Raw genomic sequence first — 15,555 nt, 5'->3', positions numbered from 1 at the left:
TATAGACACATCCTGCAAGGGTTGTGCATGGAAATTGACATCTCTTCTTGGTACCAGCTCAATCAAAAGCGTGAATTCTATCATGCCAATCATATGAAATGTCGTAACAAGTGTTATGCATGGAAATTGACATTTCTTCTCGGCACATGCTCAACCCAAACTGTTATGTAAACTGTCAACTAATAAAGTGGGTGTGTGGGATGCTTATAAATAGGACACTTCTACAGTCACTTTGAACCAGGCAGGTCACACATCAGTTTCAGGATGATGCTGCTTTGATCCGTATTTGGCATGTTCTTTCCTGGCATTGGTACTGCTGTGCTGTGATAGCATGTTTCCTGGGGTTGGTGCCATCTGGATCCCGTGGGCCACTACAGGGTTGTAAATGACCTGGACTGCATGGGCCTAATTCATAAAGGGCGTTTAAGGGTTAGACGTGTACAACTTCTGTCTAATCATTTTCAGGGCCTATTCGTATTCTGTGAAGATTTACATGAAGGACCTGAATCTGTCTATTCAGTAGTTAAACGCTGTTTTAAGCTAAACGCCCTTTATGAATTTGGCCCATGTGTTTAACGATTCGGCCGTATATATATGTGTCTACAAGTTTCTTATCATCACTTTTATAATCTTAATTTGTATGCCACACACCGCTCAGTCCTGACTGTCTTTGTTCTGGAGGATTTCATGTGAACATTTGTATCATTCAGGAGGAGGATTCAACATGAACGTTACTTATACATTTTGTGGACACTGGACTGACTGGTAAGGTATAAATGGCTAGCTGACTGTGAACCGAATCTTCGAAGGATGTGGTATTTAGTTTGATTGTAAGCCACCTGATGGCCACTTTGATTTAGGTCTTCAATAGAGGCCATCACATCCGGGGGAGGAAGCCACTGAAGGCCACAACAAACAAGCAGCAAACGAGACCTCATGGTCGCACACCACATGATCTTTTGTTCGTTGTGCCTGTACATTGTATTTAGGTTTATTTGACACGCACTGACTTCAAATGCAGATTTCAATGCATGCTAAAGATTTCAGAACAACACAAATTCGCTTTGTTTCTATTAATTTTAATGCCATGACAACTTGATGATGCAACACTACACCAAGAAACGTACTGATAAATTCACACAAGTAATTTCACTGATAAAATGGGGTCATCTAAACAGTGTCCAGTGTTTACAGTCTTCAAAATCAAAGCCAGTCAGTCAGTCATAAATGAAATAAGTAGGTCCACCAGCCCAGCTGGCAGCCACCTTGGATTCGACATGGAGAAATGTCATGGTTTCTCAAGTTACTGCATAATTGTGACTTTAGACATCAATTCACTTATCTTACACACAAATGTCAGAAATTATCAGGAAAGGATTGAATGGTAGAGCCTACTTATTTCGTCTATGACCATCACTACCAAATTCTATTCTGATGACTTTAAATCTGACTTCAAACCTTGTGGACGCTGTTAAAGATGACTGATTAAATGCTCTATTACCAAACAGTAATTACTAATTTCACTGACAAGAAACTTCATATCAATTACTCTACAAAAGAACAAACTAACATCAAGAGTTTTTGGTGACATTTACCGAGATACAGAATGATGAATAATTCCGACAATACAGACATAGACAAAGTTTTAACTATTGTATTTCGTACCTTTTTATTCCCGAAGTTAAAGCTGACATAAAACCCCCAGTGGTAAAGTTAGAAAAGACACATGTCCAACCAGCAAAAGACCAAAAAGCACATGGAACATGATGGACACTCCGTGACTGGTCTCACTTGATTACGCAAACAGCAAGTTCATTGATGAGAAGGTCAAGAGGTGTTCTGTTGAAATATAAAACAGAAAGCCTTGCAGGTTCAAACCCGGGACTTCTTTTTTCGAGGTCCACACCCTCCCAGCCGTGGACAAGTCTTGTACTTTCTCGAGTTAAATTTACATGTAGTTTCAATATATCTAAAACATATGTGAACCATGTAAACCACTCGTTTGTAGCCTTGTCCACTAACGAAGGCTTTGTGGCACAGTGGAGACAAAGGTAAGGATCAAGTACCAAATGTCCCGAGTTAAAACCTGCTACGAATATATATTTCTCTTTGTCTTTTCACAAGAGCGACCTCGTGACCTGTCTAACCAATCGATTGGTTGTCTGTGCAGTCAAGCGAGAGCATGCAGCTGATGGATAGAGGTCTATGATCTTTCAAGCGTGGTTGGTGGCTCGACTGTTTGGTGTTTGGCCACTGGGGGTTTTGGTGATGCATGATTGTTAGACATAAAGAAGCCTAGACCAAAATTGCTATTCCCTTTTATTTGACAACAATGGATCAACACACATGGCTATAGACAAATAAATATTCTTTAAGTTTCTCCAGATTAATCTACTTGCAGGACACGTCCATATTTCAAGAGCGCATAATTCAGTTCCCCTGGTGTAACACAGAAAAGGCAGCGGGTTTGAACACAGTACTTCTGTTCTCGAAGTCTAACTCACACTTCATGTTTGTGAATCTGTCCAAAGCTATATGATCTAAATCTCCACTGAATCTGCAACTGCAAGCCTGATTCAAATGAATTGAAAAATTTCTCGTTAAGTCTCACTTCAATATTAAATGCACCTTCATCTAAAAGGATCCTGTCCTCACTCCATCAACGGATGTCAAGACTTTGTTTTCAAAGTTTCCTCTTTCGAGTCTGAGTCCTTTGCCTCTCTTCCTGAAGTTTTCGATTGCACTAGTCCCGAATCAGCCTCCACTCCAAGTCCAGGTTCGTTTTCCATTGATTGAGTACTCTCGCCTTTGACCAAAGCAGGACTCGTTGGGACAGGAATGCTGACAATAATCTCTTCGTCTTCGGCCAACTCCATGACATCATACACTTCACCGCATGCATTGAACGCCTTTGGGTATTGTTTACTCAAAGTCTGTTTTAGATTTCTGTAAATAGGAAATAATGTTTAAAATAGTTATGATCAAGTAACACAAGCACCAACCCTGCAAGCAAAACTCATCAAGTCTCATCATCACTCTAAATTAGAGGATTCCTTTCACACCAATACTGCATGTACTGGTAAACAAGCTTGTTGAAAGAATTAGGGGCTGATGGACAGGAGATAATCCCACAGTTCTTCTCTCTGCCACACTGATTAATGCCCAAAACCAGGTTTTATCACCAGAATGTTGATGATTGTCTGATTCTCAATGTTGTTTTAAGGATGTTTGCAAAATTCACCATATATGAATGAAGAGAAAGTGAGAATTTTACTTGATTATCTGATTCTCAATGTCATTTAAAGATGTTTGCAAAATTCATCATATATGAATAAAGAGAAAGTGAGAATTTTCTTATCTAAAATTCCAACCAGAAAACTTTAAATCAGTGTGCTCCCATCTTTGTTTTGGTCGGAAGAGAGGAACAAAGATAGTGGTGCACTGACAGATTTTTTTGTGGTCAGACTGTTAGAATCACAAAATGCTCAAATTCCTTTCATTCAAAAGTGATGAATAATTGCAAACATCATGCAAACCTTCATCAAGCTCATAATATAATTTGGCTTTCAGAACATTGACATTTAGCAGTTGTTTCTCAATAAAAACTGCCGAAGGTTGCCTTTCTTCTTCCAATACTGGGTTTCAGTCTAAGCAGACCATTAGTCCCAGGCGCATGTTGAACAGATAAAAGCTTGGTTGGTGGATGGTAAAAGTTGATAAAATGTAAGGTCGTGCAAGGTAAAATAGTTAAAATCAGCGCTGGTCTAAGTGGTGAGCATCTTCCTGAAGGCGTCGGTGTTCTCGGCCGTCACTGTGGCTTCAGGTAGGCTGTTCCAGTCGACGGTCGTACGCGGGAAGAAGGAATTTCTTTGGGCCTCGGTGGTGGTGTGGTCCTGCCTGAAGGATCTTGAGTTGCCATGTCTGGTCCTTCTGGTTGTCGCGATGAGGTGGTGTTCAACGACGACCTGCAGCTGGAGGATTTTGAAGAAGAGCAGGAGCCTGGCTTGGCGTCTTCGTTCCGCAAGGATGGGCCAACCTAGGGTGCCTATCATCTCGGTCACGCTGCTGGTGTTGTGGTACCTGCCAGTTGCCCATCTGGCCGCTCTTCTCTGGACCATCTCTAATTTGTGGACTTCGTTCTGGTAATGTGGATCCCAGACTGGTGCTGCATATTCTAGCTTGGGTCTTACTAAGGTGGTGTAGGCTTGGGATTTAAGTTTTTGGTTAGAGGTTCTAATGTTTCTTCGTAAAAAGGCAAGAGTGGAATTTGCTGACTTGGCGGTGTTGTCAATGTGTTCTTTCCATTTTAGGTCTTTGGTGAAGGTTATGCCCAAGTATTTGGCAGAGTCGACCTTGTCGAGGCAGTGGCCGTGAAGGTGGTATTCAGGCGGTGGTCTTGCTCTTCCTCTCGATATAGGCAGAAGTACACATTTCTTAGGGTGGAATTCCATGAGCCATTCACTTTCCCAGATCTCGAGCGCGTGGAGGTCGGCTTGAAGCTGTTTTTCATCGCATCTTGATTTTATGAGCCGGTACACAATTGTGTCATCCGCGAATAGGCGTACGTGGGACCTGACACACTCAGGAAGATCATTTATGTATATCAAGAATAACAGAGGGCCAATGACGGAGCCTTGGGGAACTCCTGATGTAACTGGTTCGTTCCTTGAGGCCTCCCCTTCTATGACAACCCGCTGCTTGCGTCCGGTTAGAAAGTTGTTGATCCAGCTTCGGGCTTGCTTTGAGATGCCATATCGCTCTAGTTTGAGGAGGATCCTTGCATGCGAGACCTTGTCGAAGGCCCTGCTAAAGTCCATGATGATAGCATCGGTTCTTTGGCCAGGGATGAGCTCTCGATGGACTTGGTCAACAAACTCGATTAGTTGGGTCTCGCATGACCGCTTTGCCCTGAATCCGTGTTGACGGTTGTGCAGGATGTTGTGGTTCTCAAGGTGCTGCATGGTGTTGCTTGCAATAACATGTTCGAGTAACTTGCTGCATACGCACGTTAGGGATATTGGTCGGTAGTTTGCCGGGTCGCTCTTGTTACCCTTTTTGTAGACGGGTACTACGTTGGCCTGTCTCCAGTCTTGCGGTACCTCTCCTGTGTCGAGGGATCTCTGGAATATCAGCTGGAGGATGGGGGCGATGCTGGTTGCCAGTGTTTTAAGTACCTTCGGGCTGAGCTGGTCTGGGCCGGCAGCTTTGTGGGGCTTGAGGTCTTTTAGGAGTTTGAGGATCCCCTGTGTTGACACATGGATGTTTGGCATCGGGGGGGTCTTTTTCTCAGCAATGTTTTTGCACAGCTGTCTGAGTGATGGTGGTGTGACTCTGCTGAATACAGACAGGAACTGGTTATTTAGTAGCTCTGCCTTCCCTTGACTGTCTACCACCGTATCGCCGTTAGGGCTCTTCATCTGCGGTATTCCTATGCTGTCCCTCTTGGTGTGTTTGATTAGGGTCCAAAACCTCTTGTTTGCTTTTGTCCTGTCCTCCATGCTATTGGTGTTTGGGGTGAGGATGTCTTCGATGTAAATCCAGTAGGACTGTCTGATCTTCTTTTGTATCTTGGCCCTCAGTTCACGATGTTTTTGACTGTCCTGGCGTGAGTAGTTGTTCTTGTGCTTTCTTTTGCTTAGTGCTGTGCTCTTCTTCATCAGCTTGCGTATGGGATTCGTTATCCACGGCTTTTGATCTTTGCGCCTGGCGGTCTTGTGTGGTATGTTGGCGCTGATGGCCTCCGATAGTGCGTTCTTAAGGGATGTCCACATCATTTCGACAGTGCTTCCTGCTTTGGCCCTCAGCTCATTGTAGACGTTGTCCATGGCGTGTTCCATTTTAGACCAATCCGCCTTTTTATACAGAGGGATTTGTCTTGGTGTCTGCTTGAGCCTGTGCGGGGGGAGAAGACCGTCGATGAGAACCGCTTTGTCGTGGTCCGATATGCCTTCAACTACTTTCCAGTTGGATATTAGTGTCTCGTTGTTGGTGAGAAAGAGATCTAGGGTTTTGTTGGCTCTGGTTGGTAATCAACCAGAAAACCCTTTTCCACTTACCTGATTCTTCTAAATATAGAGTCAAGATCTTTCTTCATGTCTAGTAGAAGTTGAGTATGCTTTTTGAACTCCTGTACAGAGGCTGCATACCGGTTGGCTGACAGGACATTGAAATTCAGTAGCATTTCATTGGTTTTCTCAAATCGACTCAACCTGAAAGAATGGTGTAACAAAGAACGTGTTCTATAAATAAATAAATAAACAATAACAAGGTATTTGAGGATGAAGGCCGGCTTATCCATGAAAAAGATGGTATTTTACCTGAACACTATCTTAAACTTTGGGCTTGACTTTGATGTAGGTGGGTTAGTTTAGCACTGTCATCTTGAGAAAAGCTGGAGAAGTAAATATGAACCCCGATTTCCTAAAGATATAGCAGTACAGTGGAACCTCTCTATTATTATGGACACCCTTCGGACAGACAAGTGCTGTCCTTAATAGAGAGGTGTCCTGTTTAGAGAGGTCAAATTGAAGGGAATCCTCCAATTTGGGCGGCCAATAAGTAGTGTCCTTAATAAGCCCCCCTCTTAGGAGGGGCTCTTAAGATACACGTGTGTGCGGGAGTATATAGTGAATGATTAGAAATAAAGAGAGTAACAATTGTATATCCTACAAGCAATTTTTTTTGGTATTTTTCTGAATTAACTCCGTTGAGTTTACCGATTTCTCCGCGATCTTCCGGTGGTGGTTGCTATTCCATTGGTTGAAATTAAGTTAAATTAAATTTAAATCTTCATGGGAATTCGCTACATCATATGCCTAAGAAATTGGCCAATTATATTAATATTTTTATTAGAGAAATATCCGTCCTAAAAAATGACAGAAAAGGGTGGTTTATTTCAATTTTGTGTCGACATGGTCGAGGTCACGTGACATAAAAACAAAACAATCGCACACACCCGTCCAAAAAAGGCACTTTAAGAAAAATAAATACGTTTTTCCAGCTTAAAACCACACTGACGACTAAGTTATATTGGTCTACTGCCCAAATCTGAAGTATCAAAATGAATCACAAACTAGAACTAGCTCTATTTAGCTATAGTTGCGTGAAAATTTCGGGTGAGCGACGTACATTCTGTACCCTAGCGGCCAATAAATAAACTACTTTCAGCCGTCTGCTCCGGTCTCGTTAGGGAGTTTTTCCCAAATGTACGCGATGATGACGTGCCCCATTAACAGGACGTGACATCTATTTTAAAATGCGTTTCCAAAGTGAATGCATGAGGACAATCCATTTAAGTGTCGTATATCACTGGAAACGCCCGATTCCCGTGAATAAGGACAATCACAATGTATTACATTACCAAAACAAAAATGTGTCGGAAGGAACTATATGGATGGTCCCATCGCACCCCCCCTCCAGCAGTATGACACAGAAGGGCTAGTTGACTGTCCACCGGGGGGGTTTGGGGGGAGCTTCCCCCCAACGCACTGGTAAAAACCTATGTCGACGGAGGGGGGTTTGGGGGGTGTCCCCCCATTGTAACAGCTGTAGTTGTTAGAGCTTGCACTTAACATATGCTCGTAGGGGGGTTCGGGGGAGCTCCCCCGACCTAAAGGGGGGCTCACTAAGTCCTTGACTTTACATATTAGAGAGGCTGTCCTTAATAGAGAGGTGTCCGCTAAGGGAGCTTCCACTGTACTTTGGAATGGATATACTATTTCAACAATTGCTAGTTTCGAGCAGGAAATATTCTTACATGTGTCTCTGGTCATCCACCATCGTTCGAACGTCATTTTTATCAACAAAATCTGCCAAGGTCTTGATGAAAACTTCAGAGGACAGAAGTTCCCTTTTTTCGAGCACACCTGGACCGTTTGGCATTTCTTCCATGGTCTCAGATTTGTTCAAACGAAGCACCTATATTCTTAGTCAGATGTTCATCACATTTGATCCAGTCAGATAATCAGAAAATTTGCAATTATCTGCCAAACATGAAATTATTTGCAACAAAATTATCGAAATATATTTACTTCCGGGTTGGTTGTGGTCGTCGTTTATTCTTTCCCGTCCAAGCCGTGATTTTTGGATTCCTTTCGCAATTTTACGTTTAAGACCAGCGTTTTATGTTTTTCGAGACAGTAATTTTGTTCTTAAGGTTATTTCTAAGTATATTTCGCAGTATCTAAGTGAACAGCATTACCAATCTTTCAGGCAAGCTAACCAATAATGATTGGATGGGTAGCAAAAATATCAAAGGCAACGTTACTTGAAAGTGTGCGAAACCTCACTAATAACGCGCTTTCGCGTGAGCATGCGCACTGCAATTTCTGTCACACTTCCGAATATTTTTCCTATCAACTTTTTGTGTTTCTTGACTCGAAATCCTATCAAGTTCACTAATCTAGCAGCATGGCAGACACAGAAAGTCAACAAAAACCTGATGCGGATAAAGTAAAGAAGATCAGGATTCAAACCGGTGTCTTAAAGAGGTGCTTTTCATTATTTCTTCATTAAAAAAGAGCACCGATTTTGGTCCTGTGGCCATAGATCCCTGTGGCTGTGGGCACTACGTGGTGTAACGGGAATCGTAGTCCCCTTTACAGTATGTCCAATAAAAGTGATCCGCCCCTGCCCTAACCTAAAACCCTTGGCCATAAGCCGGGGGTAGTATTTTTGTTGACACGATGTATAAGCCATGAGCTGATTTGAAGTGATGTGCATGCCACAGATGATTTTCAGCGTTGCATGGCCCCGACTCTGCGACTTTTACTGGAGGGCAACGTGACGTGATCATTGTCACTGTCACGTGGAGAGTTGGCTATGCCCCCCCCCCCCCATGGTGGACTCCATACCTTTGGTGGACTCCATACCTTTGGCAAAAAGCCAGTAGTGTTATGGTGATATGATGAATTCATGCTTTTAAATGTAATAACTATGTTTATTGTTATGATTTGATTCAGGGTGGCCAAGGAGAAGTTGTCTTATGCCAAGCAGGCCGAGAAGGAAACAGAACAACTCCAGAAAATGGAGGCAGATTCAAGCAAATGTGAACACGATATCAAATTAATAGTAAGTTGGATTTGATGATTAACAATATAGTATTTTGCCTCTGGTGCACTGCAATCCGTCTGAAAGGTGTCGTGTTTGGGGGTCTGCACTGTTAGTTGTTCCTCCATGACAGCCACAATCCAATACAGAACAAGACACTAACAAATGCGACAGATTATTCACAACATACTTATTATCAGAAACTTCCTACGGCTACACAATACACAATGACTCTCATCCATGACAGAAGCTCACGCGGCCCTTCCTCCTGACCTACTTCTCCGTTAAGTCACGTGGTCACCAAAACGCACGTGGTGGTGGGCGTGGCTAATCAATCTAATCCATATATAACAAAGGGTATGGATTTCACCAGGGGTTTGAAATATCAAGAGGCGGTCCGGAGTATATTGAAAACCACTGGTGCCAGGATGCAACAGAGGTAGCATAAGGTCTGGTTAGAAGAGGATTATGAGTGATGAAAATATACATAGGTCTGCTGATCATCAATATATTTCTTGCTCAAAAGCACGAGAGTAAAAAATACCATTTGTAGTTATTCAAATTTCTATTGTTTTTTCAGCGTAACTGTCGTGATGAAAGCACAAATATGGTCAGAGTTGTGGGAAGGAACCTCACTCAGGCACATGAAAAACTTGTGGGAATTATGGTATGTTTTATTTTGATATCTTTTAATTTGTTATAATAGAATGTGTACCGGCGGGGGTAAGCTTATTTGTTTTAAAGGCCTACACTGTTATATTGTACAGTGATGTGTGAATTTCTATTCCAAAACACCCAAACGACTGTCAATAGAGAAACTTTCTTTCCCATTTTCATGTTGAAGGTTTTAGAGCAGTGATTTCCTGCTAGTAATAGAGCCTGGAGGATTTTTGATCAGCGTAGGTCTCCATGTACGTTATTCGGCCTGAAACGAATCAAAAAGGATTATAGATATCAAATCTTTTGTTCTTCCAGAGAGAAGTAGAAGACGATGCTCTTGTAAAAGAAACCGAAGAATACAAGAAAATGTTAGAAGTTTTAGAAGAAGCCAAGCCAGCATTAGCATTGGAGCCGTATTAATTGAATGGGATCACCTCCCATTGAAACCATGGACTCTTTCATGTGAATAATGATGTGATATTGACTTTGTTTGTTGACGAATAGAGTCACTAGGCAATATGGCCATTTCTGGAGAGACGCAACACCTTGTAGTGCATTGCAATGAGATCTCTTCTTTTGCTTTGCACACCGGATAAAAAGCCCCTGCCTCTCATAATCAACGCAAAAATTGTTTGTACTCATTTGCCATGTGTTTGGTGGTTTAAGGTGATATTGGAAAATAAAAACTGGGGATAGCCACTTGTTATCCTCTTGGGCAGCCTATTAGATTTTGTTACCCACTGATTTAGCTTAGTGCCCAAACAAGCTGCTTATAGCAGTTGGAAAACCCTAAGAAGACATAAATAAAGGGCATCCAGTTAGTACATTTAGTTGACTCCTCCGTCTTCAACACCAACAGACAAGTGACATGCGTAAAATTCACAAATAATAGTTTGCAAAATCTTCAGTTATTGTATAATATTGTTAATTTAATTCATATTCCTATTCATTTGTCTAATTGTCAGTGATTACTAATTGTCAGTACAACAATTATCAAAAGGATTGCTGCAGCTACTCCTTGGCAGGTATGATTAAAGGAAATTTGCAATGAGTCATTCATTGCAAGTGGGTTTTTTTCCTCTGTATAAATTGAGGGTACTGCTTTAAGCACTTTCCTGAATTTCTTTTTGATAAATTTAGTTCTCATATTTTATTGTTGCTTGCATTTTTGATCCCCTGCCCCCCCTCCTCCCACTGGCACCTGAAGGTTGAAGAAAAAGGCACGTCTGGTTATTTATGACATAAATGGAGGGGTCATCCTAAATCCTACATCTCAAGGGACTTGTCATTGTCGGTCTCAAATTTCTTAAGAAGCAACAATTTGGCCTGGCAAGTATGATTGTGAAGATCACAGTCATATGAGGACATTTTCTGAATACTAACCATATATCTCGTCCTTGAAAACAATCGGTAACCCCACTGGCTGGTCCTTGATCAAGAATCAGTGTAGGTTGTCCTTGATACTAGCGCCAACATTCATCTCGGGATTGATTGTGACATTGTCTCTGACCAGTACGGCAGAAATGTTTGGAGTGAAATAGTCATTGCAAGTTGGTCCCAGATACAGTACCAAGATTCATCTCAGGATTGATTGTGACATTGTCTCTGGCCAGTAAGGCAGACATGTTTGGAGTGAAACAGTCATTGCGAGTTGGTCCCAGATACAGTACCAACATTCATCTCAGGATTTATTGTGACATTGTGCCTTACCAGTAAGGCAGACATGTTTGGTTGTCCTTGATACAAGCACCAACTTGAATCTAAGGATTGATTGTGACATTGTCTCTTGCCAGATAGGCAGAGATGTTTGGAGTGAAACAGTCATTGCGAGTTGGTCCCAGATACAGTACCAACATTCATCTCCGGATCGATTGTGACATTGTCTCTGACCAGTAAGGCAGAAATGTTTGGAGTGAAACAGTCATTGCAAGTTGGTCCCAGACACTGATACCAACAAGTATTGATTTTTCAATTAGGCGGTTCCATATCCGGTTCAGACTGAATGTGGCTGTTTGCTCTATCTCACTCATCGCATCGGCAACAGTTGAGCTGCCAGGCTTGAATCAATCTGGTTGGAACTTTCTCAATGTGCTCACTGTGTCTGCCAGACGATAGGGCAGGCAGGGCCAATCCAGTCTGGTTATGACTGTCCCGTCTCCTTCACCGTATCGACAACACAGTTGAGCAGCCATAGTCGAATTGATCTGGTTGTAACTGTCGCATTGTACTTACTGTGTCGGCAAGACGGTAAGGCGTCCAGGCCCATTCCTCTGGTTGTGATTTTCCGAACTCTCTCACCGTATCGGCAACACCGTTGAACTGACAAGGTCCTACCGATCTGACTGTGACTGTCTCATTGTTCCAGCAAGACGGTAGGGAATCCAGGCCCAATTCGGTCTGATTGTGGCTCTCTGATCTCTCTCACCGTATCGGCAACACTGTGGTTGTTACTGTCTCATTGTCCTCACGTACTGCTGTGTCAGCAAGGCGGTAGTTCAGCCAGGCCCGATTCGGTCTAGTTGTGGCTGTACGATCTGTTTTATCCTATCGCCGATACTGTTGAGCTGCCAGGGTCGAATCCATCTGATTGTGACTGTCTCATTTTGTATACTGGGTCTGCAAGACAGCAGTTGGGGAGCCAGGCTAGATTCGGTCTGGATGTGCCTGCCCCATTCTTCACCGTATCGGTAAGGTGTTTGAGCTGCCATGGTCGGATCAATCTGGTTGTGACTGGCTCTTTGTGCTCACTGCGTCAGTAAGACAGTAGTTTAGCCAGGCCCGATTCAGTCTTGATGTGGTTGTCCGATCTCTCTCAGCATGTCCTCAACACAGTTGAACCGCCAGGGTCGAATCCATCTGGTTGTGACTGTCTCATTGCGATGACTGTGTCAGCAAGACGGTAGGGGAGCCATTCTTCACTGAATCGGGCCTGGCTGATCGAACTACATGTGCTGTCTTACGGACGCAGTGGACGGTCACAACCAGATTGATTCGACAATGGCGTCTTGATGTTGCTGTCCGATCTCTCTCAGCATATCCTCAACACAGTTGAGCCGCCAGCAGGGTCGAATCCATGGTTGTGACTGTCTCATCGCGCTCACTGAGCTGCCAGGGTCGAATTGATCTGGTGCAAACTGTCTCATTGTGCTCACTGTATCACCAGGACAAAAGAGCAGCCAGGCCCGATTCAGTCTTAAGCTGGCAGATTGGAATTGATCTGGTTTGATACTGTCTCAGTGCGCTCACCGTGTCAGCAAGAGGTCGGGCAGCCAGGCCCGATTCGGTCTAATCGCAAATATGGCTGAGCCGCCAGGGTTAAATTAATCTGGTTATGACAGCCTCATCGCACTTACTGTGTCAGCAAGACGGTAGTCCAGCCAGGCCCTATTCGGCCTGGTTGTGGCTGTCTGATCTCTCTTACCGTATCGCCAACACGGTTGAGCCGCCAGCGTCGATCAGACTTGGTTGTGAATGTCCCATTGCAACGGTATCCCACCTCCTTCGACCGTATCGACAACACTATTGAACTGCCAGTGTCGGATCCATCTGGTTGTGACTGTCTCATTGCGCTTACTGCGTCAGGGCAGCCAGGCCCGATTCGGTCTGGTTGTGGCTGTCCGATCTCCCTCTTTCGGCAAAACACTTGAGCCGCCAGGGTCGATTCTATTTGGTAGTGACCGTATCATAGTGCTCACCGTGCCAGCAAGATGGTAGGGAGTCAGGGCCGGATTCGTTCTGTTTGTTCTTGTACGATCTCTCTCATCGTATCGGCAACACATTTGAGCTGCTGCAAGAATCGAATCTATATGGCTGTGACTGTCTGATTCCACTCACCGTGTCAGGATGATAAGGGCAAGCAGGCCCAATTCGGTCTGATTGTGACTATTTCATCTCCTTCACCATATCGGCAACACGATTGAGCACCCACGGTTGATTCGATCTGGTTGTGACTGTCTCATCGTATTCCCTGAATCAGCAAGACTCGGTCAAGTTGTGCTGTCCGATCTATTTAACCGTACCAGCAACACAGTTGCGTCGTCATGGTCAAATCTGTCTCATCACCTTCACCACGGTTGAGTTCCTATGGTCGAATCAATTTGGCTGTGACTGTCTGATTATGCTAACTGTGTCTGCCGCCAGGCCTGATTGGGTCTCTCTGTGGCATTCGATCCTTCTCACCGTATCGGCAACGCAGTGATTGAATCGATCTGGTTGTGCCTGTCTCATTGCGCTGACTGTGTCAGCAAGACGGTAGCTCAGCCAGGCCCGATTCGGTCTCAATGTGGCTGTCCAATCTCTCTTACCATATCGGCAAACCAGTTGAGTCACCAGAGTCGAATCGATCTGGTTGTGACTGTCTCATTTCGCTTACCGTATCAGCCAGACGATGGGACAAACAGGCCCGATTCGGTTTCAATGTGAGTGTCAAATCTCTCTCATCGTATCGGCAAACCAGTGGAGTCACTAGAGTCGAATCAACCTGGTTGTGACCGTCTCATTTCGCTCAGCGTGTTAGCCAGATGATGGGGCAGCTACGCCTGATTCTGTCAAGTTGTATCTGTCCGATCTCTCTGACTGTAATGGCAATACGGTTGAGCTTCCAGGGTCGAATCAATCTGGTTGTGATTGTCCCATTGTGCTCACTGTGTCAGCAAGACGGTATGGCAGTCAGGCTAGATTCGGTCTGGTTGTGACTGTCTCATCAACTTCACCTTATCGGCAACACGGTTAATCTGCCAGGGTCAAATTAATCTTGTTGTGACTGTCTTGTTGTGCTCGCTGTGTCATCAAGAAGAATTGATTATGACATTGGGAGTTGGTCCTCGATACTAGCACCTACTGACATCTCAGAAATTGTGAAGTTGATTCGTGCCACCAAGGCAAACACTTTGTGTGAGGGAAAATAATTCTGAGTTACCCTGTAGTAACTCACAACGACTATATTTCATTCCCAAAGGATACACAATAGAATTCTATTGTGCAAGGGAAAATAGTTATGGGCCACCCTAGTGTCGGTTGGCCTTGCAACCAGGACTTTCACCTCAGGACTGATTGTGACATTGTCTTTGGCAGACATGTTGGATGTGAAACAGTCATTGCGAGTTGGTCCCTGAATGTAGGGAGAGGGGTTTGGGAGAAGCTGACTCATGGCTCTACCTTTACGAGATAACTACAGCAGATACATCCTACATAAATCTTAAATGTGCTGGCCGAGTTGCACATGCCGAAATTATTATTGGAAAGGCAGAAGTGTTATCGCCCCAATGGCGATACTGCGCGCGGGTCTACTGGTCTTGCACTGATAATAACGCAGTCCTGTTCTCTCAAATGTCTTTATATATTTCCATCATTCGTTGCTTGATTGATGATTGATTCAATGATTGATTGATGGATGGGCCTACAAGTACAACTGCAAAATAAAAATATCAAAATACTTTCTTACAAATTTGTAAACATATTTTGACGGAGGGGATAAAATCCTGCAAACAACCTTTGAAACCAATTACAACAACGAATGAGGACAAGTCGGACTGAGGTGCCACACCCAAACTAATTGTCGGATTTTTCAAAGGACTTCAACGAATGTAGGCCTCCCCTATTCTCGGACAGGAGGCCGGGCATGAGCTGTGGCCTAAAATACACCACAAAACACCAAAAATAAGTAGGAATTATTGACTTAAATTTGTCCATATACATCTAGAGCATCATTAGACAACCGTTTTAAATCAGATTTCGAAGGAATTACAACAGTAGACGTCTTTAAGTTGAACGACAGGATAGAAGACAGTGGGCGACGCGGGCGCAGCCTTCCGATTAAGTCGACATGACTGCTTCGAACACTTATTT

At 43.7% G+C, this 15,555-nt stretch overlaps 2 protein-coding genes across 3 annotated transcripts; one reads left to right on the top strand and one right to left on the bottom strand.

The window, feature by feature from the left end:
- Positions 1-1,063: 1,063 nt before the first annotated feature.
- On the bottom strand, positions 1,064-8,041 carry LOC135482696 (kxDL motif-containing protein 1-like). The gene is made up of 3 exons (XM_064762962.1): positions 7,757-8,041; positions 6,057-6,209; positions 1,064-2,946 (listed from the first exon to the last, which is right to left on the bottom strand). Exons 1-3 carry the CDS (start codon positions 7,888-7,890, stop codon positions 2,670-2,672), a joined length of 564 nt encoding a protein of 187 aa, XP_064619032.1. The 5' UTR covers positions 7,891-8,041; the 3' UTR covers positions 1,064-2,669.
- A 16-nt stretch (positions 8,042-8,057) lies between these two features.
- Positions 8,058-10,856, top strand: LOC135482695 (tubulin-specific chaperone A-like). 2 transcript variants are annotated; one of them, XM_064762961.1, is made up of 4 exons: positions 8,058-8,155; positions 8,961-9,069; positions 9,629-9,715; positions 10,024-10,856. In XM_064762961.1, the coding sequence occupies exons 1-4, from the start codon at positions 8,124-8,126 to the stop codon at positions 10,126-10,128; spliced, it is 333 nt and encodes a 110-aa protein (XP_064619031.1). In that variant the 5' UTR covers positions 8,058-8,123; the 3' UTR covers positions 10,129-10,856. The 2 variants fall into 2 exon arrangements, with proteins under 2 accessions (XP_064619031.1, XP_064619030.1); XM_064762960.1 differs by lacking the exon at positions 8,058-8,155 and adding an exon at positions 8,314-8,489.
- Positions 10,857-15,555: the final 4,699 nt, after the last annotated feature.

Source organism: Lineus longissimus, chromosome 2 (genome assembly GCF_910592395.1).
Source record: "Lineus longissimus chromosome 2, tnLinLong1.2, whole genome shotgun sequence".
NCBI classification, from domain to species: domain Eukaryota; kingdom Metazoa; phylum Nemertea; class Pilidiophora; order Heteronemertea; family Lineidae; genus Lineus; species Lineus longissimus.
This window is presented reverse-complemented; position numbering and strand designations above follow the sequence as displayed.

What these genes read in the sequence shown, in the direction of transcription:
- LOC135482696 (XM_064762962.1), bottom strand. Translation starts at nt 7,890, where the DNA reads ATGGAAGAAATGCCAAACGGTCCAGGTGTGCTCGAAAAAAGGGAACTT. An exon ending in GTGGATGACCAGAGACACAT is followed by an intron (nt 6,210 to 7,756) that starts GTAAGAATATTT and finishes CCATTCTTTCAG; the next exon opens with GTTGAGTCGATTTGAGAAAA. An exon ending in TCTATATTTAGAAGAATCAG is followed by an intron (nt 2,947 to 6,056) that starts GTAAGTGGAAAA and finishes TCCTATTTACAG; the next exon opens with AAATCTAAAACAGACTTTGA.
- LOC135482695 (XM_064762960.1), top strand. Translation starts at nt 8,410, where the DNA reads ATGGCAGACACAGAAAGTCAACAAAAACCTGATGCGGATAAAGTAAAG. An exon ending in CAAACCGGTGTCTTAAAGAG is followed by an intron (nt 8,490 to 8,960) that starts GTGCTTTTCATT and finishes GATTTGATTCAG; the next exon opens with GGTGGCCAAGGAGAAGTTGT. An exon ending in AAAAACTTGTGGGAATTATG is followed by an intron (nt 9,716 to 10,023) that starts GTATGTTTTATT and finishes TTGTTCTTCCAG; the next exon opens with AGAGAAGTAGAAGACGATGC.